General features: G+C 28.4%; 2 protein-coding genes across 5 annotated transcripts; one reads left to right on the top strand and one right to left on the bottom strand.

The window, feature by feature from the left end:
* The first annotated feature begins 641 nt into the window (after window positions 1–641).
* LOC103572265 (phospholipase DDHD2) lies at window positions 642–22,431 on the top strand. 4 transcript variants are annotated; one of them, XM_014444845.2, is made up of 10 exons: window positions 642–983; window positions 1,057–1,222; window positions 6,767–6,805; window positions 6,881–7,081; window positions 9,488–10,986; window positions 15,526–15,676; window positions 15,753–16,198; window positions 18,463–18,832; window positions 21,015–21,417; window positions 21,887–22,430. In XM_014444845.2, the coding sequence occupies exons 2-10, from the start codon at window positions 1,075–1,077 to the stop codon at window positions 22,167–22,169; spliced, it is 3,540 nt and encodes a 1,179-aa protein (XP_014300331.1). In that variant the 5' UTR covers window positions 642–983; window positions 1,057–1,074; the 3' UTR covers window positions 22,170–22,430. The 4 variants fall into 4 exon arrangements, with proteins under 4 accessions (XP_014300331.1, XP_053598144.1, XP_053598146.1 ...); XM_053742169.1 differs by having other exon boundaries at window positions 872–968; window positions 21,887–22,431; XM_053742171.1 differs by lacking the exons at window positions 642–983; window positions 1,057–1,222 and adding an exon at window positions 4,402–4,438.
* Window positions 1,233–6,752, bottom strand: LOC106694227 (uncharacterized). Its single transcript, XM_014444846.2, has 8 exons — window positions 6,106–6,752; window positions 5,962–6,032; window positions 5,439–5,545; window positions 5,245–5,368; window positions 4,514–4,732; window positions 3,626–4,083; window positions 1,868–2,168; window positions 1,233–1,728 (listed from the first exon to the last, which is right to left on the bottom strand). Exons 1-8 carry the CDS (start codon window positions 6,237–6,239, stop codon window positions 1,562–1,564), a joined length of 1,581 nt encoding a protein of 526 aa, XP_014300332.1. The 5' UTR covers window positions 6,240–6,752; the 3' UTR covers window positions 1,233–1,561.
* Window positions 22,432–22,922: the final 491 nt, after the last annotated feature.

Here is a 22,922-nt window from a genome sequence, read left to right as displayed (position 1 = left end):
CGTGTTATCAGGGATTGTAGCCAAAAGTTGCAAAAGCTGAAGTTGTCGATAACTTGTCGTCAAGTTGGTCGGAAACTAATGAATGACTAACTTTTTCACGATCAACTCGTGTTATCAGGGTATACTTTTAAACCTCCATGAACTTGGCCATGAACTTGGCTCCATATTTTTAATTATCAGGCGCATGCGCGTCACACAACTTTGAGAACATAAACTGGTTTCTCTATACGGAGAGTGATATCCCCACTTATGGAGGGTAGAGGGTACCTCTACCCAGTGCAGCCAGATCGCGGACGAAAAGTTCCCCTTCCCAAGCACCGTTTAAGCTGTGAGTGATGCTAAAATGATGCGAAAGGAAAATAAATAATATTAGAACAAATAAAGTTATTTAACAAACATTTAAGAACGAATGACGAACAAATGATTTGTTTATATCAAAATTTAAAAAAATCAATTTTCGGTGCCAAGTTCATGGAGGTTACTTTTAAAGAGTTTGTTATTCATACTATTTGTTTTTTTCATGTTGGTAACTGGATTTTTGTTTAATTATCACATTTTACGATTGAAGTGTGAGTATCATATCAATTTAGAGTTTTTATCTTGATTTGTACTTCATTTAGTCTAATATATAAGCTGTGGAATGTATATACTTTGATATTGACCAATTTTGCTTTTAAATTTTCTTGCATATGTTGCGTTGGCTACATTTTCGTTCGGATCTCTCTTAGGCACCCTCATTCTGCTTACGCGGCAATTTTTAAAATCCTCAAGCGTTATCTGTAAATTCTTCTTTCAATACAATTAAACGTACTCATATATGTATATACATATGATACGTCAAATTTGCATGAGTATAAGTAATCATACGTGTTCAATGGTTATCCTACATTTTATCATGTGAAAGTACAGTATTTATACAGAATATATGCTCAACACAAATAAAAAATAAAGTAAATCGTCAACAATATGTAATTGTGTAATGGGTAACATATGCGAGTTATTATTATTCAATTAATTTACGAAAATAATTTTTATTATTAATTATAATTTAAATAGTTAAATAATAAATACATAATGAGTGATTTGACACGTAAAATTAAAAATCCACTTCTGACTGCTGCTGGTCAAGGATTTCCATTTGAGGAACATGAAATCCCAAATTTATTGATACCTGTGGCACAACCTGTGTTAACCTCAACTTCAATAATTCAAGATGGTAATGGTAAGTTAATTAAAAAATTTATCAATAGCATTATTAATTAACATTAATTTTAAATGACACTAAAATAAAATTTACAGGTTACCTTTTAATTTTTAAAATTAATAAACCCCGGGCTTTTATAAACTTGGAAATTTTTTTTTATTTTAACTTTTTGTATATACATGTTTATTTATAATTTTATTTTATATCTTAGTAGGAAAGGGAAATTAAAACGTTATAAATAAATAGGTGCAGTGAAAATTTAAATGACGCAAGTTAAACTTTTAATTAAATTAAATATTACGTAAAAATTAATCTAAAATTATATTTTTATTTTTTTGTCTATTTTATTTATTATCTTTAAGTCGTTGGTCGTGATCCATATCTCTGAGTGTAAGTAATGTCTGCGTTTTTACGTTTTTTCATGCAATTAATACACACAATAATGATAATTATTAAAATAAGTAGAAGAAGTATCATACCAACTGCAACAGCTATTATTTCACCTGTCGTTAAATTGTCCCAAGCTGTAAGAAAAAAAAATACTATTTATTTACGATAGTCAATAATTTAAATCTAGTGAGTTAAATTTGTCAATTAAAATATAAATTTGTTTTTTATTATTATTAGTGCGATTTGTTTATTAAGTTAGTTTAGTATTTTTACCTGTTACGTCAACTGTTTTTGTGAAAGTCTTTTGATTAATGTCAATAACTCGAAGGTTTACGATTTTGTTACAGCAAGTTGAGGTGTAGTAGAAGTAAACTGGTGATTTAGTACCAGCGATAAAATTTGTCTTGGGTTGAATACCCGTTGGCTCTGAGATAACATTTTTTACTCCTGATTGATCGTTTTTAATAACAATTTCGGCGCTCCATTGATTTAAATTACAACGATCTCTACTTGATTTACCGAAACAATTATCATTGAAGTAAACTTCTATTGTTGGATCTCCACTACTTAATATCTGTATTGATATAAATGAATTTATTTTTATTATTGTTAAAAATATTTTAATTAAAGTAGTTAAGCATTTCTTATAAGACAAAAGATAGAGTTCTATTTTATGATAGTGTTTTTTTTCATTGACAAAAATTATTTTTCAAAAATCAAAATATCTAGTAATGTAGTAGATTAACCCTAACTCGGTGTCGCTGTTTTCAGACCTATAAACGTTGAACATGGGTCATTAGTGTCCGCCGCATATTTAACTAATTTGTTATTCTGTAAGGAAAAATTTGAATAAATTCGTAGGTCTTCTTTGAACTTCTAACTATGCGATTGAGTTGTTGCCAGTCCCGGAAATCCCTTTTTTAATAAACATTTTCATCAAAATTCGGAGGCATGAAGGCTAATTACAGTAGAATATTTGAAAATCCATAGACACAACAACCCATGTTCAACCGATTAGAGTTAACTGCTCTATAAAAAATGTTTTTAGATATTAATCGTTAGACTTATGGTGTTAATGTTATAGGTTATAGTTTAATTTATATGAATACTTAATTGTAATATTATAAATTGAACTTTGACCTGTAACTTAAAATTTTTTAATCTGATTACTTAATGTCTCAGAATCTTTGTTATAGAGAATTTAATTTACTATTGAAATGGAAAATTCAATATAAAAAAATCTTTTAACTTTCCGCTAAGAAAATTGCAAATTTTCAAAAAAAGGGAAGTTATTGGTTTCGGTCCGATTTTCGAAAATCGAGTTTTTATCAGATATCGACGTTTTGAGGTCCTAGGAAGCTATCCTGGATATATATATATGTGTGTGTGTGTGTGTGTGTGTGTGTGTGTGTGTGTGAACTTTTTTTATCCGACGATATCTTTGGAATGAATCAACCGATTTGAACGTACTTGGTGGCAATCGAAAGAGATCGCCAAAACTTAAAATTGATTAGATTTTAGGGTAGATCGGTCATATAGTTTACAAGTTATACAAAGAATAAAAATTAAAAAATTCTTTCAAAATGTAATCAGTTCTAAGTCTTGGTGAACCCTTTCGATTGCCACCAAGAACGTTCAAATCGATTGATTTGTTCCAAAGATATCGTCGGACAAAAATTCTATTTTTTCAGTGGTATGTTTTACCGGCCGAATAGATTTTTGAGCTCGAAGAGAATCTATTGAGTACACAGAAAAAAAAAATTTCTTGGAGCAAGAAATATTTTGTATCATGAATTGAAGACAAAAAATTTTCTTGTTTCAAGAATTTTTTTTCTCGCCTAAAAAATTTTTTTCTTGTTCCAAGAAAATTTTTTCTCACACGAAGAAAATTTTTGTTTGCACTTTATAATACAAAAAATTTCTTAAGTCAAGTAAAAGTTTTCTTAGAACAAGAAAAATTTTTTTGCGCCAAGAAATCCTTTTTTTCTGTGTAGAGAATAGGTTTTAACTGATAAGAAAAAAACGAATTACCCCACTAGTTGAATTCTGTATATAAATATACGCAGATTTAGTTTCTCCAAAATCGTTACCTTTGACTTTTAAACTAACAGTGTTTATATTATATTCATTAGCATTTATCGGTATAAAAATTTGTACTGGAATATAAGCCGTCTGTTCCGCAGCAATCCAATTACTCAATGGGTAGAAAATAATTCGATACTGACTACTCCGTGCTTCATACTGATAGAGAACATCAAAATCGACATTGTTTGTAACAGAAAATAATACTGTGTGTACTGTTCCCGGTGTTGCTATTAATTTACTTTCATAAGCAACATCAACAATAACATTTCTTCTTATCAAATCATTTTCATTTTCCAATTGCGTCAGTTCATTCAATCTTTCTATTTTTTTATTTCCATTACTTTCATTTTCATCAACTTCATAAATTTCTTGCGTTATTATTCTTGACTTTGATCCATCTTCGCCTTTTAATAAAAAAAAAATAATGGTTAATAATAAACTACAAAGTTTAATGACGTATGAAATAAATTTATTTATTTATTTAGCAATAAAAAAATTTAAACAAAAAATGTATTAAAAAAAAAAATCTGAATCACGCGGTCTGATCAGAGGGCATTTGCGACTGTCTATTGCATAATCTGGTAATGAGTTTGCGCAGTATCTTTAAATAACATTTGCTCATGTTAAAATGTATATGAATAGTGAACCGTCAATAGTTGATGGGTTATGAGCAATGAGAAAGTCATTAGTTATTATTTTTAAATAATTTACACTAATGGTGATTATTAATTTACAATGATATTGAATTTGCGGTGATCGGTAATTAGTTGCTGGTTATTTTATTTTAAAAATCTATTGCGTTATGTTTTTAAAATGTATTACTGTTATTTTTACCTTGTTCTTGCCAATCTATACGACTAGGTAAGTCTATTCTTCGTGGCAAACTTGTTGATTTATTTATTACCAACATCGTTACATTGTTTGAGAGATTCACATTTTTATCGATTCTTAATTTCCATTCACCGGGTTCTGGATTTTTTATTAATAGATGATATTCATTTGAGTAATTATTTTTTTTTAGAAACAAATCTGTTGTTTTTTTATGTAGTGATCCTAAAAAAAAAAAAATTAGTTAAGTAATAGCTTTTTTTTTTATTTAGTTAAAAATTTCATGATACTGAAAGTAGCAGAAATTAAAAAATTTTAATTATTTTCAATAAACAAAATAAATATTGACAGGTAAAAATTTCCAAAAATGCATGTAAAGAATTTTAAAAAATTCTATTGTAGATATTTTTTCAAAATTTTTGTGATGACAATTAACTTAGTTGTTAAAAACAGTAAAATTTTGTTGTCGGCTACTTTCAGCATCGTAAAAATTTATTATATTTTTTTATCTATTTATTATTTCAATATTGCGGATTATTGCAGTGATGATAATTTATAATTTACTCAAGACACGCTACTATAATTTTAAAATTATTACATATAAAGTAAATAATAATAATAATAATAATAATAATAATAATAATAATAATAATAATAATAATAATAATAATAATAATAATAATAATAATAATAATAATAATAATAATAATAATAATAATAATAATAATAAAATTTACCTAGTGGAATTTGCAGTAGAAACCATGAAATGTTTCCCATCAGTGTCAATTGCAATAATTCAGTGTCACTATTTACTTCAAAATTTAATTCATTCTCGAATTCGTATTTTTTTGTTACGACGTCCTGTAAAATTATTTATTTATTTTTTTTATCCTTTTACAAATAAATAAATTGGTAAGCTAGTAATAATTACCAATTGTGTAATAAATTCAATTAATGAATCATTACAATTGATTTTAATATAAGTGTCACAGGTTGGATACTCTAATGTTTCTTTGATTGTTGATATTGATCCTTGATCTTACATAAAAATGTTTTTTTTTATTCAGTAAAATTATTCATATAAAATTAGTATAAAAGCATTCATGTTTTTTTTTATCTCAAAAAAAAAAAAAAAATGATTATAATTTGCAATTAATTTTCTATTATTCTCAGCAAAAATTTAAATAAATTATGGAAAAATATTTTTACATATCTGATTTTTTTTTATTGAAATTAAAGTTAAAATTGTCAATATAAATTTTTTTTATCAAAATTTAATTCATTATTTTATTTTAAGTTCTGTTCAAAAGACAACTAATAAAAGTTTATATTGAAATTCATAAAAAAAATTTTTACAATTAATTTAATATAAAAATTTCTTATTATACAGTTTATTAATGAATTACACTAAATCTAGATAATTAAATTTATTAAAATAATTTTGTCTTGATTACCAATTAATTTATTTTCAATCCACAAAACATTTAAATGATCATCTTGTACTTGAATATCATCAGTGCAGTATCTAAACACGCAATTAATAATTATTTTAAAAATAAATATTCATTTAATATTTTATACACTGAAATAAAAAATACCTCGAACATTTATTATAATTAATTTTATTAACAATAATCCAGCGTTCATTAAAATTATCCATAAGTTCGTAAAAATCATTCATTTGCGCACGAACAAAAGTACAACAAATAAATATAAAAATTTTATTAAACATGATTTCAGTTAAACGTATGAGTTAAAAAATAAAACTGACAATTTTTGAATGCGTCGGTTCAACTTATAAGCCAAAAGTTTCCGGTTTACAAAAGATATTACTGATTACATTAAATTTAAAAAAAAAAATAAAAATCTTTCTGTACATTGTGATTTTTTTTAAATGTTTGTATATTTGTTACGACGGTGACACAAATGATGATGAAAGCAATAAGTAAATGATTACACAATTGTCGAATGTTAGTCATATATTTATACACTAAAATAGTGGGTGTGGATGCTATTTTAAATGTAAGAAAAATTGATAGATAAATCAGACGGACAGCATCCTGTTAAACATTGTTCGTCATATGGAGAATAACTTACGGGAAATCCAGGTTAAAGATAGCTCAGCCACATCACAATACTATGATAAAATTTTATTACGTACAATAGTTACAAAAAAACCCATGTTATATCAATAAAAAGTATGACTATAATTTTCACTTAAATTTGATTGTAAATAATTATTATTTTCATCCATTATAGCTAATCCGACTTCAGTATTTCCAAGTGGGGATACTAATGGTAAATATTTACTATATTATTTGTAAAGATAACATTTTAATGTTTATTAATAATGTGAGATTATTTTTTGTCCAGTATTATCTACAATTGAACTCAATGATAACAGAGATGGATCAAATAATACAATAACAAAAACAGAAACTTTATCGGAAATTTCATTGAATGATCAAACTTATGATGATAATTTTTCTAATAGTAAGAATATTGTCGAGAGTATTGATAATTTAAATATTAATCCTATCACTCCGCCGCTAACGTTGCCATCACTACCAAATGGTTAGTATATAAATATATATGTATACGTATATTTTTATTTAGTTCTCTATTAGAAATTACAAATTTCCTCATAATTACATAATTGTTTTATCACACTCGTAAAATAAATGCTCATTTAAAAAAAAATCATTTTCTTGAGTTAATAAATTACTTGTTTCTTTAATTTAAATTATATATTTATATATATGTACTTTTTTATTATTTATATCCATTAATAATTAATTACTCACATTTTAATTTTTTGATTATAAAACATTCAAGTTAAATTTATTAATTAATTATTTGTGAACTATATAAAAAGGCGTAACTTTTTTTATAATTAGGTATTTTCTTATGTAACGAAAGTGTTCAATTCAAATTTACAATATATATTTTCATACTAACATTAACAAAAATTGAGTTAAATTAGCGTTTTTTTTAAAAGCATTCTCAGACAATAACCCCCCCCCCCCCCCCCCAAACACACACACTTAAAAATATTCAATGATCTTGAACTATCATAATTGTATGAAAATGTTATTAATTGAAAAAAAATTGAAGCATTAAGGCCATTGTCAGTCAGTGTCCTATCACTTTTTATAAATTTTCAATGACTTTCAATTGTCATAGCCGTATCAAAATTTTATCAATTAATTTTAAAAAATGAAAGCATTAATTGAAAAAAGGACAATGTAGTTGAAATTTTGCTGACATATAGATTTAAAAAATAATTACTTATAGTTTATATCAATTGGGAGTTGAACAAAATTCGTTAAATAAATTTCAGTAAAATCTTAACGTCAATTTTATAATTAGAATTTTCCAATTTTGTAGGCATAAATTTATTAAAAATATTTCGTTTAACTCCTAATTAATAACAATTGTAAGTAATTTGTCTTCAAAAATATATATCTCGGCGAAATCGTAACTTGTTTTTTTTTAAATTAATGCTTCAATTTTTTTTTAATTAATAATAAAATTTTAATACACTTATGACAGTTAGAAGTCATTGAATATCCTTTAAAAATGGGGGAGGGGAGCACCGTCTGAGAATGTCCTTAAAAGTAAGTTTTCTTCAGTTAAAAAAATAATTCTTGTATCAATCGATAAATACATTGCAGGTTTTTAAAGAAATTATTCATTCATTCTTTCGAAATATTGTTTGTTCTCAGTGTAGGATTAAAGAAAAGGATATCCAGTCTATCATACTTCCAAAACCGTCAAAAATAATTTACTTGATATATTAGGGGGTTATAGGGTTTTGTACTTTTAAAAAATCGATTTTGTTTCTCTTTTTTTATAGTTAAAGATTTCAAGAATATTGTCCTAAAATATCAAGCCAATCAGAGCAACCCTTGCCTCACCCTCCCCTAAATCGAAAAAAAAAATTTTTTTTTTTATCAAATTTTCAGCGAGGCCTTCTTACTCCAGGAGGCTCTCTCGCCCCCTCCTCCCATCAGTTAAGAAAAAAAAAGATTTTTTTAACTTTTTTTTTTTCTAAAACTTCAAACACATTTTTCTCGAAACTACTTTTACACATTTTCTGCATATAAAATATCTTCCCCTAACGTTGAGTTTGAGATTTTTTTTCATTGAGGGGGTTTTCTACCAACAAAATGGCGGAATTTTTCATGAAAAATAGCACTTTTCACTTTACATGACCACCAAAAATGTAGAAATGAAAAAAAAAAAATCAGAAATCGTTGGAGGGAGAATTTGATGATATTTTAACTAAATTTGAAAAGTACTTGACTGCAAATAATTTTTAGCTGAATTACAGTGATCACCGCAAATCGTCTTCTTTCAAAAGCGTTTTTGGGAAAGTTTTGTCATCGGCTTGTTTGTGAATATTTTCGCGTAAAAATTTCCGGGAATGTTCTTGAAATGAGACTTAACAATTTACAAAAGGTTTAAATTAATTTACTCTATCCATATAGCTGAAAAAAATTCGCAAAAAAAATGTTTTTTTTATTTTTTTCACCCATAAAACCCTATAACTCCCTTAAGCCGATCAGTGAATGAAATTGAAGAAAAAATCATTTGCGATTACTTTTTGAATGTGAAAAGAATTTTTCTATAACAATTTTTTTAGTTAGCGTTTCTTTTGATAGAATTATTTCTTTGTAGCTTACATTTAGTAGTGGGATTTTATGAAAGATATTTTTTTACGATGGATAACTTTTATACTTTCTTAAATAGAATTTTTTTATGAAAGGGATTTTCTTTTGAGTTAATAATTTTATTTAAATAAAAAGTATTTTTACATTTAATTAAACTTTTATTATTTTAAAATAAAATTATTTAATAAATTTGAAAAAAAATTTTTTGAGTTATTTTTTAACTAACTTACAATTGTCACCAATATTACTACGAAATAAAATTTATTTATTCTCTAAAAAATAAAGTAATAAAAAATTTTTTTTTTAGTACAAAATTTAAATTATCGTCTTGGTAATCAAAGACGTCTAAGATATGTGCCACCTCCTAATTTAACGTCATCAATTCAAGCACCAACATTACAGCCACCGATAAATCAATCACTTACCAGTAACTTGCCACCGAGTTTAAATTCACAGGATATTTTTATACCAACTCAACCACAAAATCAAAACATCGATGATAAATTAACTTCGGTACCTTTGAATGACTTTACTCAGCGAAAATTACCACATCAGGTACACCAAGAAACTATTCCTGCATTAAATATAAACCCTGCTCAACAAAGTTCAACAAATTTAACGCATCAATCAAGTGGACTGTCAAATTATTTTTCAATTCCTCCATCAAGTAGCAAAGATGATTTATTTACTTACAAGTATGAAAACCAGTCCCAAGTTACACCTAAAAATTTGTTTACTGATTCAAACCAATTACCAGTTCAATCTCCTTATAATTTAATAAAAGAAAATCCCGGTTTCGCTGCTTTAACTGCTGAAAATAAAAACCCCGTTCTTACAGCGAATGATGTACTTAGAGATAATTCATTAAACAAATCGAGCATCGACGTAAAAAGTAACTCAGAGTCTTATTTAAATACAGAAATAAAAGCTCCCTTTGTAAAAGATGAAATAGACAACGAAAAACGCAATCTAGTTAATACTGAGACTTTAACAAGCATACAAACTTATCAAGAGTCAACAAGAACTTCAGATTCATTAGAAAACCAATCAAATTATCCGTTCATTTACAATCCGACGAGCTACAATTTACCAACTTGCCAAGTCTCGGCATCATCAACTTTTTCATTCGACTCAAAAACATCACCGTCAGTATTAACAACAGCCAGCGATCAACAAGCTGCAGAACAACCAGCTTTCATAAATTGTATGATGCCAGAGCCAACAGGCACTGCAACATTGAATCCAACCCAAATATCTGTCAGTCAATTAGCACCAGGTCGTGTGCATACCGAAACAATTATCCCATCGAGTCTAGAAAAATTAGCAACCTCAGCAACAAAAATAATGACTTACCGTCCAGTTTATTATCACTGGTTCAACTGCCGTGAAATAGAAAATAAAATAATATGGCAACCATTCTCTATGCACGACAGTTTGAAATTGGAAGAGGTATTCAATTCAACTGAAATCGATGCTGATACCAAAGTAGCTACCGATGGCGGTCGTTATGACGTCGAAATAGTCAAGCGCCAACGAAGACCCGTCTATTGGTCTGCAACGCCTACGCAAGTAAGAAGATGTTCGTGGTTTTACAAAGGCCCTTCTGAGTCCCGGTACACTCCTTACGAGGAGTCGGTTGCTGCTAGACTTGAAGAAGAGTACAAACAAGCTTGTCTAAGTGATTCCTGGAATCGACGTATTGAGCTTAGCAATAATGAGCATATTATTTTTCATAGTTCTACTATTCAAGTTCACTATATGCCTGTTACTTCACCGGAATTTAATCCTTCATGGAGCAATACTTACGTATGTTATTATTATTATTATTACTAAAGAAATGACGGCTTTTCTGATCTACTTAATTGACAGAATATTATTGACAGGAAAGCCGTGATTCCTTTAATAATGAATATGAAAAAGTCTGATCGTTTAGTAGATTCACTATAAAAAGTAATTATTATTTAATTAGTTTACTCTTCATACTGCGAGAAAGAAATTTTTTTATAAAAATAATATCAAGTTAAATTAATTTTGAATAATTGATTTTAAAATTCGTACATTTAATTCTCATTTGCGACGATGCATAAATTAATTTTAAAAAATTAAAAAACAATTTGGAGATTAATTAAATAATAAATTTTTTTTTTTTTAATTAAAATTAAAATTATAAATTTTAATTATGGTGCGGAGTTGCCTCTAAATAATATAAGTATCATAATTAATAATATAACGTAAAGTAAACTAAAAGGTAATTGTTTACTTTCACGGTCACATAGTTTTTTAGCCATAAAAAATTGAAAAATTAATATTTTTAGAAATTTATTTTTTTTGTATTGTTCGTTGTTACTGCAGACTTACGATAACCCAAACAGCACAGAGGCAACTTTAAGATATAATGAAGATGTCTTAAAAAGGCGAAGACAAATTTTATTTTATCTCTAAGCCAATTTTTTTTATATAAATAAGACGTACAGATGTTGGTTTGAGGTCATAGAAAATTTTTGTTCTTTTCCGTCTTAAAAAAGTCATCTCCATTGACAAGTCGCTCAAATAATTTATTTTTTGCCGTCGATTGTTTCAAGCTTGCTAAGCAGATATTTTTTTTATGACATAAATTTTTGATTTTTTTGTCAACATTTTGGTGCCTTATCGATAAGTCGAAGAACAACCTTAAAACTACTATGCTATATGTTACAAAATCGAGTGTGCTGCTTGGGAACGAAATGCAAATTTTTTATAAATGATATTTTTTAAGTTTTATTCATTGAAATGTTAAAAAAAAAATCGGTTTTTACAAAATTAGTCAGAATTGTACATTTCATGATCATAAATTCGCCGTAAAAACGGTCAATTTCAAAAATAGTATGTTACACACCTAGGGAGAAAAAAGGCCGTTCATATAATACGTTCGCACTTATGAGGCAGGAGGGGGTGTCGCTTATTGTAACAAGAGGGTCAGGGAGTCTAAGGAAACGTGACGTTCGCAGCTCATCAAATCATTTTACAAATTTTTCTCTCGATTTTTTTTTTACATTTTATTAACTTCCCGCTAAGAAAATCGACGATTTTCAAAAATTTCGGGAAGTTATTGTTTTCACCCCGATTTTCGAAAATCGAGTTTTCATCAGATGTCGACGTTTTGAGGTCCTAGGAAGCTATTCTGACTATTTTCAGAATGATGTCCGAGTGTGTGTGTGTGTGGGTATGTAAACTCTTTGTAACTTTTGAACTAAATGAATTATTTGATCGAATAGACTCGAAAATATTTGCGAATTACGGAAAAAAAAAAATTTTTTTTTAGTTTTTTATTGATTTCTCAAAAATGACTTATACGATCGACTTCAAAATCTAATCAGCTCTAGTATTCAATAAAACGCGTCGATTGCCACCTCAAACATCAAAATCGGATAATTCGTTCGAGAGTTATCGCGGGAGAAAGAAATGGTGAAAAACGGTTTTTTCTAAATATTTTCGAAACGACTGACGCGATCGATTTCAAATTTTAATCAGCTCTAGAATTCACTAAAACGCGCCGATTGCCACGTCAACTATCAAAATCGATTGATTAGTTCAAAAGATATCGGCGTTGAAATGTTAAAAAAATAACATTTTATGTTATTTTTTCCGGATAAATCATAATATAACGTACTAAAATGTGCCTGATATCATACCAACTCATCTTTTTTATGGTTTCTTTTGATCATATAATGTCATCGAACTTGGTTTTTAGTTTAAATCATATTATCAACAAAAAAATCGATAAAAATTTTGCGTAACATATTTTATGAACGGCTTCAAAGTAGAACATTGTCTACTCGAGTCGAAGGCGAGTTCAACTTTTCTTCGTGGTATGTATACAATTTTTCACCAAACCTGCACCTGAAAGTTAAATTTTCGCCTCTGTTCATAGGAAGAATGGCGCATACGCTAATTTTTGTCATCTGTTTTCTCATAAAAGAAAAGAACGACTTTCTTCCCTTTAAACAGAGCAATAATTTAAATTTTCAGTGTAGGTATGGTGAAAGAGCATATTACACTCCTAGGGCAGTAACGTAAGAAATGTCTCAGATCACATGTAATTGTTGGCCGAGGCAAAGCCTACTTTCCTACTATAACAGGGCTATGCTGTTACTCTGGTCGTCCTTAATTTACCTTCTTAAGGGCGCCACTGGAAATGATAACGGCCTCCCAGAACTGGATCTTAGATCGTCAGGGTCGGTGTAATTTATTTAATTGTAAGAGAAGGATGAGGAAGGATAACTTATAAATGATTTATTTCTCCGATTAACAATTTAAACCTTTTTATTTATTCAATAACCTATTTAACCTTTTTGACCTTTATAAATCTTATTCACTTATAACCTTTTATAAACCTTATACATTATACCTTTTATAAACCTTATAACCTTATGCCTTTTTTTTAAACCTTATAACATTATACTTTATATAAACCTTATAACATTATACCTTATAAACCTTAAACCTTATACCTTTATTAAAACCTTATTTTTATTAACCCGCAATATTTCACTTAATCTAATTTAACTAATTGACCCGCAATAATTTCTCTATTAAAATTGGCCAACTACCTTTGGCATTTCCACACACTCACACACACAATTGTTAAAAATCGCTTAACCTTCGCGATACTTAATTACTAAATTTTCCACTAAAATTGGCCAACTACCTTTGGCATTTCCACACACTCATACACTCACTCTGTCCCCTGGACTTATTTTACACATTCTGAATTTAAAATAATTTTCCCGCAATAGATAAATTAATTAATTTAGAAAATTATATAATTATTAATTAATTTATTACTTGATTTTCCTTTTATCACTTTATTGATTATTATTCTTTTTTATTAATTTTTATCACCAATAACTTTTAACTTCAATAACACAACGATTGCGACGTTACCAATTTATTCAACTCAAGTTCTGCCATTTTTTATCAGCTTTTATCACGTGCTTCTTTTCAGGTACTTGGTTCTCACAATATTTATTCTCATTTTTATTAATGCCTTTTCTTTGATTATTTCCTCTATTTAATTAATTATAATTTCATTAATTAACCTAGTTTTCCTTATTTAAATTTTTCGTGACTTTGACCGCGGACCTTTTTATAATTTTTCCAGAGACCATTACTTATTAATTTTATTTAATTTTTTATTTTTTTATTAATTTTACTTCTAATTAATTAATTTTCGACTAGCGGCTATGACTAGATTCGACAGTTTCCGGTGCGTGAGTTACCCGACCCACCTGGAAACTTCTAGAATATTTCGGGCTACCTGCCTGGAAATATTTTACTAACGCAATGGCTCCAGCTACCTGCCTGGAGTTAATTAATTACTTAATTTTAATAATTACGTCCGAGTTTAAATTATGAAATTTTATTTACGAAATTATTTATTTAATTTGCGAGTAATTGGTTCCGAATGTTAAGACGCGACGCTACCAGACATACGACGATGTATTAATTAAAATTTTCCGGCTTCCTGCCTGGAAAAATTTTAAATAAATACCTTTATAACAAATTAACTCTCTGGTTCCTTTCTCGTCGTTGTGTTTGTCTTGGTCTCGTCCTGGTCTGGTCTGGTAATTGTAAATTTTTCGTCTCGTTCCAGTATTTGTCCCTTGTCTCTCCTCTTTTTCTATCTCTAAACTCTTCTCTACTCGTTCTCTTCTTCAATCTGCTTAATCCGACGCAATCAGTAATATTCATAATAGATACCGGCTAACCGCCTGGTAATCTGATAAAAGATTCGAATAATTTATCGCTCGGTTCCACAGTAAAACACAAGCTCTCAATTAAATAATTTTACCTAATATAAACTCGCAGTGTCTAAATATCGGCGGTTATAATGGAGTCTTATCGTAGCGTCTCCTCAGCTGTTGAACTTTCTCGACTCGACTAGGTCCGTTCGGTCTGGTCGCTCCGGTCACTAATGCCCGATTCTCGTTTCGGTTCCAGTTTATAATTGCTCGCTCCCTTCTTGACTTTCGTTGTCTTTTCTCTCCTACTTAAGTCTAAGTGGGATTGACGGTCGAGCAATTAAAATTTCCACTTCCGGACGACTAGTCGCTACCTACCGGGAATACCCTGGGTGGTAATGTCACATGATTGACAGTACACATAATAGATTTTATTTTTAACTTAATTGAACGCGGTAAATTCGGATTTACCCCGTTACACTACCTTGGTGTGTAATATACTATTTAAATTGATGAATTTTTTTGATTTTTTACGGCCATGTAAAAACCAGATGACCATAAAAGTAAGCAATTACTAACTAAATATTTAAGTTTATAATTCAAAAATGTTATAACAATATTTTAGGCGGTTTCAAATAAACCAAAAGTTGTTAAACGTGGAGTAGATGAATTTAATATTGATGATGGTGAACCGGAAAAAGTAGATCATCTTCTGTTTCTTGTCCATGGAATTGGTAGTGCGTGTGATTTAAAATTCCGCAGTGTTGAAGAAGTTGGTGAGTATGTTTATTTTATTAAATATATTTTTTTGCATATCAATAATAACTTACTTTTTTTTTTTTTATTAAATAGTGGATGAATTTCGAAGTATATCCCTTCAATTAGTGCAAACTCACTACCGCACAGCAAGTATTCATGGTGTGGTGAACAGAATAGAAGTTTTACCAATATCATGGCACTCTACGTTGCACTCTGAAGACACGGGGATAGATAATAAACTAAAAACAATAACGTTAGAGAGTATACCCAAGCTAAGGCACTTCACGAATGATACACTGCTTGACATACTTTTTTATACGAGTCCTGTTTACTGTCAGACGATTATGCAGACGGTTGGCAATGAAATGAATAAACTATATGCATTATTTAAAGAAAGAAATTCACAATTTGATGGCAATGTTTACTTGGGTGGACATTCACTTGGTAGTTTAATATTATTTGATTTACTTTGTCATCAAAAACCAATTGTTGAAAAACAGCGGGAAGATGTTACTTCTACCGATGAATATGAAAATTCAGTAAGGAAAAACATTTTTGTATTAATTATTTATTATGTAATTAACTATTTATATTATTAAGAGAATAAGGAAATTTTTTTCCAGTCATATCTCTATGATAGAATTAGTTAATGTTATTAAATTTGGTATCGCTGAAAAAATCTTGACTTTAATTTGTGTCTTTTATCGCCTCCGGGCGGAAAGCGTCAACTTTCGTCCCGCTGTGCAAAACGAAGTTGCCGCTTTCCGCCTCCGTCGACGAGAAAAATAGTATACACTCCTCGGGAAGTAAATAAGAAAGCCTCAGATCACATGTGATCTGAGACATTTCTTACTTTACTTCCCTAGGTGTGTAATATACTATTCTCATACCGACGCCGAAAGTTCAACTTGTCTCCCGTTGAAGCGGGAAGAAAGTGGCATTTCGTTCCCTAGGGAATCAGAAGTGCGCATGCGCAATTACATCTACGTCGACTCTCACGCTCGCTTTTATATGTATATACTCACATTAAATTTTATACAACGAACCAAGTAACGGAACCCGTACAGTACCTATAATGATTACTTATTATTGTGATTAAAAACCAATAAACTAAAATTAATCGATAAAAAATTAAAAAAATAAAAATGAGTTAATCCTAACGTTTTCCGCTTTGGAGCAAATGGTGAATGCTAAAAACTTTAGTTAACCTCAAACATGTAACCGATATCAATAGATTTCATCGATTTATTAAAACTATCATAAAAAATCAATCAAAAAATTATAAACCTAAAAAATATAAAGTATTATCATGGTCTTAAATAAAACAATTTCTTGATAAAGGTTCAGATCATATCTACCTAGCTATGAAAGTGGGTACAAAACTATATATATATATATATATATATATATATATATATATATATATATATATATATATATATATATATATACATATTTACAGTCGAGTCGCGTTATGTCCGGCTTGTATCTTTTTCTTTTAACCAGACTCGCGTTAATATGAGAGAGACACTAATAGGACTTATAACGCGACTCGACTGTATAATTAATATAAACAAGGAAGTAAACAAATATATCTACAAAGAATATAAAAAAAAAAAATATTAAAATAAATATTGAGATATATATAAGGGATGGGGAGGGGCAAACGAGGTAGGGTAGACAAAACGGGGTACCTCCAAAAATTTTATTTTTCGAATGTTTGTTAAATATTCTAAAATCACTTTGGTGAATATGATTGAGCATAATTTTGAATTTTTTGTTGTTAAATTTTTTCAAAAATCAAGTGTCAGACGAAAAATATTAATGACTTTTGATTTATGATAAAAACTAGTAAAAATTTTTATGTTTTTTCTTTGCATCGTGTAAAATATAATTGTTTTTTATATAAATTACTTACAAAACAAATCAATTTAATCCAACTTATTTGATGTCTAAAAATTTTCTTTTCTCACTTTTTTTAGGGGGTACCCAATTTTGCCCACAAAAATGTAATTTTTTTTTATGAACTAATTGAATGTGTAACGATAGCTTGTTTTGTAGATGTATTTGATGCCTGCCCCCCCCCCCCCCCCCGGGCCAACAGCACTCGCTTTGCTCGTGCCGCAAATGCCGGGGCAGGCATAAATACATGCCAGAACATAATTATATAATCTATACAAGTTTGATTTGTCGACGTACTTTCGACCGGGCATATAGAAAAATAGTATACTATTTTATGTACATATATATATATATATATATATATATACGATTGAGGAGGCTCCGCCCCCCTACCGAGGCTTTACGCACTAAATGTTATTGCTTTTATTAAATTGTCTTCTTTTTAGTAAGTTTTATGAACTTTCGGCCTGGTACGAGAAAAAATAGTATGTGCACCTAGGGAGGAATGTAGGACACTTCTTTCCGCATATTTGGATGATTAATATTAACATGCGGGAGGAAATGTCCTGCATTCCTCCCTAGGTGCACAATATACTATTATGTACTTTGAGACTAGAAACTGAATTTTTTTTGCATCAATGAAAGACAATAGCCCTTTGACAAACCCATAAAATTTAATTCGTTTTTTTTGTATCTTCCGTCGTAGTTGAAATATTTTAAGGAAAAAAAATATATTGACGTCTTACAAACAAAATTTGCCGATCTAAATTTAAAAAAAAACCCCATAATTAATCCAGTTATGGAAATTAATTAGCTCACGAATTAATGAAAAGATATGAACGTAAATTGTTGAGATTTTAATAAATCATTAAATCATATGTATTAAATTTTTTTATTTTAGGAAGATGAAGACACTGTTGGTGAAATGCAAACAATACCACGAGCTAAATACCAGCGACGTACAAGTCGTAGAATTAGTTATGTAATGGGCAGTGCTGGAACTGGACAACCATTTATTGTCTATCCTCATTTAAATTTTTATCCAAAAGCATTTTTTGCATTTGGTAGTCCTGTCGGAATGTTTGTTACGACTCGTGGTATTGATACGTTAGGAGAAAATTTTAGATTACCAACTTGCCCGGCATTTTTTAATATTTTTCATCCATTTGATCCAGTTGCCTACAGAATTGAGCCTATGGTTAATAATGAGGCCCATAAATACCGACCTCAATTAATTCCGCATCACAAAGGAAGAAAACGAATGCATTTAGGTAATAATTTACTTAATTAATATTTTGTTTAATTAATTAAGCTCTGATACGAAAAATTTTAAATATGAAAATTCAATTTATTCAAAAATAAACTTAGTAACAAAGCTATAGATTTTGGAAAAAAATGTTTCAAACAGAAATTTTAGGAAATTCAATTGACTACAAAATAAGTTTAAGGGCTTATTAACGCATCTCTGATAGTTTTACAGTTATGGAGAAAATAAATAAGAAATGGATAAATTTAATAACAATGTATTAGTATTTGTTTCATTACTTTGATTTGCAATAACGTTGAAATAATTAAATGTATGTAGAAAAGTCATGGGACCTTTTTTACAGGGAATTTAATTGGCTACTAAATTGCTTCTGTTCTTTCTTGTCATATTGGTATTAGTTGATCCAAAATTTTGATTTTTCTACAATAACGTTTAGATGTTAATTTGGAAGTTTGTCATAAGGAAAAATATGTAGGATACAAGTAGAATTTGTAGCCATTGCTCTATTTTTAGACATTTAATACTTTATTTTCATTGGTGAAAAGGTATAAAAAAAATCTCTTTGTACACATTTGAGGTAGTTGTTGCATGGATGAATTTAATGTAGGATTTTTATGAAACTTCACCTGATTGTTCTTTGATTGACTACAAATCATATGAGACTAATCTAAGTAACATTGACCACCTCAATTTTTGAAAAACCATTTCAAAATATTGAAATTTTAACACGGGCTCTTACGGAGACTAGAAATTTACGGGCGATTTTTTTTTACTAAAATCAAAACACAATGTAGGAACTTTCTAGAAATTTTATATGTTATCAAAACTGAAATTATAAACCACATAAAAAAAATGAAACTTATTGACCACGCCGTTTTTGAAATATAATTTATCAAAGCTCAAAACTTTTTAAAAATTTTAAAGACGTACCAAAACAGTAGTGTGGCAACAATGCTTATATTACAAGATAAGCGCGCGAAAATGCAAATAGGCACTTGATATAAAAATATAACCAATAAAAAAATTAATTGATAATTCTATTATTAATAAAAAAAATTCAATTAATTTATTAATTAAATTAAATATTTGTAAATATTGAAGACAATGTGCTGAGAAAATCTGGAGAAAATCAACGTTCAATTCTTCCTCGAGTTATATTAGCCACTTGTTTTACTTTATTTACTAACACTTTTTTTTTATAAATCGATTTTAATAACATAAACGTTTTGACATTAATAATTTGATAATTAACAACTCTATTTATTATTTTGATGGCTACTCTGGTTATGTCTTATGAGTATAATAATAAATATCACTGAACGTATATATAAACGTATTGATACTACTTGAATGTATGTGAGAGCAATACGACTGTACTTTTACAAAAGTTTTCAATGAGCGGTGTTCAACTAACAGCTTTAGTTATGTTACTTTTTTAATCCAGTAAGCTAGACTTTTGAACGTGACTACCTCGAAACAACTACCTTAAGAAATTAATTGTCATTGTAAATGTTTACAAAATACTTTATTTCAATTTTTAAAGTGTCCAAAACTGGTCCTAAAGTGGCCGAAAACGGTATAGTATCTTTACTCTATATATTTAGAGAAGAGGTGAACAAAACGGGATGGGGGGGGGGGTACAGGGTACCCCCCAAATTTTATAAAAAAAAAATTTTTTTTTTTTTCAATTGGTTTTAAACATTTCAATATCTTCTTTGGAATCAAAATTAACTTAAATCTTTTATTTTGAAGTTAATAATAAATAGTGATTAACAAATAAAAAGTTAATGATATGACTTTTGTTTTACGATGAAAACTATTAAATTTTTTTTTTTCTTCCTTTGCATCCAATAATTATGTAAAACGTAATTTTTCTTTATGTAAATTACTTTCAAGAAAATTTAATTCAATCAAATGTATTTAATATCTAAAAATTTCTTTTTTCACCTTGTTTAGGGGGTACCCCATTTTGCCTTCAAAAATAAAAATATTTTTTTTCAACGGCACCTGAAAATTTTTTTTATTTATTTTGGATATCGTTAGAAAAAAAGATTCAACGTATTTGAGTCCCCGAAATCTTACTATTTCCTCAAGTATCTTGTCCCCCCCCCCCTATGTATATTTTTAAAAAACGAAATAGACGCTTAGTAAGGATACTGTTACTTAATAAGAATAAATACTTGCAGAATTAAAAGAAACAATGGCAAGAGTTGGAGCTGATTTGAAGCAAAAAATTTTAAATTCGATGAAAAGCACTTGGAACTCAGTGTACCAGTTGACTATGTTTTATCAACCAGACAATAAAGTTCTTGAACAAGAGATTGACAAAGTTGTCGAGGAGGAATTTAAAAAATCATCAAGACTTACTGAATCATCAGCCAATAGCAATAATGATAATAATGATAATGATGACAATAGTGAATCTAGCGCTCGTTATTACCATGAGGATCGTTTGAGTGATGATGGTGAAATAAATATTAAAATGGGTAAACTAAATGGAGGCCGTCGTATTGATTATGTGCTGCAAGAAGCGCCATTTGAATATATTAATGAATATATATTTGCCTTAACGAGTCATGTGTGTTATTGGTAAGTTTTAAACTTTCTTTTACTTTTTATGTAAGTTAATTACTGTCTTTATAATTTATTTAAATACATTCTTGTTGAATATTTTTGTTTACACACGTAAACATTTTTTTTTTTTAATTTCCAAATAAATATTTACTTATTGTATAGAATGTTTAAAATACGCAGAAATTCATATTCTATCGTAATTTTAGTAATTATTCCAATATATCAGCCCCAATAAATAATTTGAAACATCTGGACACACAAAAACTTAAACTTTTAAAACTAGCGGTCCGCAATCCATTCTCATAATTTCGTAATTATTTAAACCGGCATTTCAACGAATTTTTATGTGAATGAAATAAATATAAATGTTAGCTTGTAGTTACATTGATTCATTATTAAAATATTAAAATGAGACGTTAAATTTATTTATATGAATGCTGAGTAAAAAATTAAACAAAGTTTTGGAAAAAAAATGATTTTTTAGGGAGTCTGAAGACACGATGTTGTTGATACTGAAAGAGATATACGGGACCAATGGAATCCAAGCTGATGCGCAAATGCCACAACAGCTGTTGACACCGACTAGTGTGTCTTTTTCATCAACAGAATCTCTGTCTTCGCCACTATCCGAGCACCCACCCGCCTCGACTAGTGTCCTCGCGTCTCATTCAACGACACCACCACTGCAGGGTGTCGATCCAACAGCTCCTATCACCCAAAAATCCGTTGGACCGCCTCCCAAATCTGGTTTTGTTCGAAAGTCATAGATTATGTCACTTACTTTTTTGTTAAATTTAAAACATTTAAATTTATTTCTGTTATTTATGACAGCATACGGAGTAAAGTAAAAAACATTTCGATTATTTATCAATTAAATTTTTTTCTTATTCACTTAATCGTTAATTATTTTTATAGACCAATTTAAATATATACATATTGACTAGTAATTAATGAATTCATTTATTCTTAAATAATATTATACATTAAATTTTTTTTTTCATAGTTTATTTTTATTTTTACTAAACATATTTGACTACATGTTTAAGAATTTTTTTTTTTTTTAAATAATTAAATTAATTTATAAATAATGTTTAAAATTGTTAATTAGTATTTTATTATAAATTATAAATAATATAATATTAAATATATATATTTTATAATGTTTATTACCAAGAAAATAAGTGGAAAAATATTATTCTTACATTCTCTTCTTTATTTTGAAACAATTTATTACTATTAACACGTTCTCAAGCTATGATTTAGCAATTTATTTCCATCAATTTTACTTTCAGTTCAGGCTAGTAAATTTAATACTACATTACCTTCTTTTATTTAATTACATTGTTTAGTAACATCAGTTATAATATATCATTTATATGTAATTTATAAGATACGTATAATAATAATATTTAGTAAGAATGATGAACATGTGTTCCGTTTCCACGATAATTCGGATTCCATGAGAGAAAGTTAAACATTTATATGTCGATTCATCATTTTACATTCTTAGGTCTTTCTTT

This window comes from Microplitis demolitor, chromosome 10 (genome assembly GCF_026212275.2).
Source record: "Microplitis demolitor isolate Queensland-Clemson2020A chromosome 10, iyMicDemo2.1a, whole genome shotgun sequence".
Classification (NCBI taxonomy): Eukaryota; Metazoa; Arthropoda; class Insecta; order Hymenoptera; family Braconidae; genus Microplitis; species Microplitis demolitor.
This window is presented reverse-complemented; position numbering and strand designations above follow the sequence as displayed.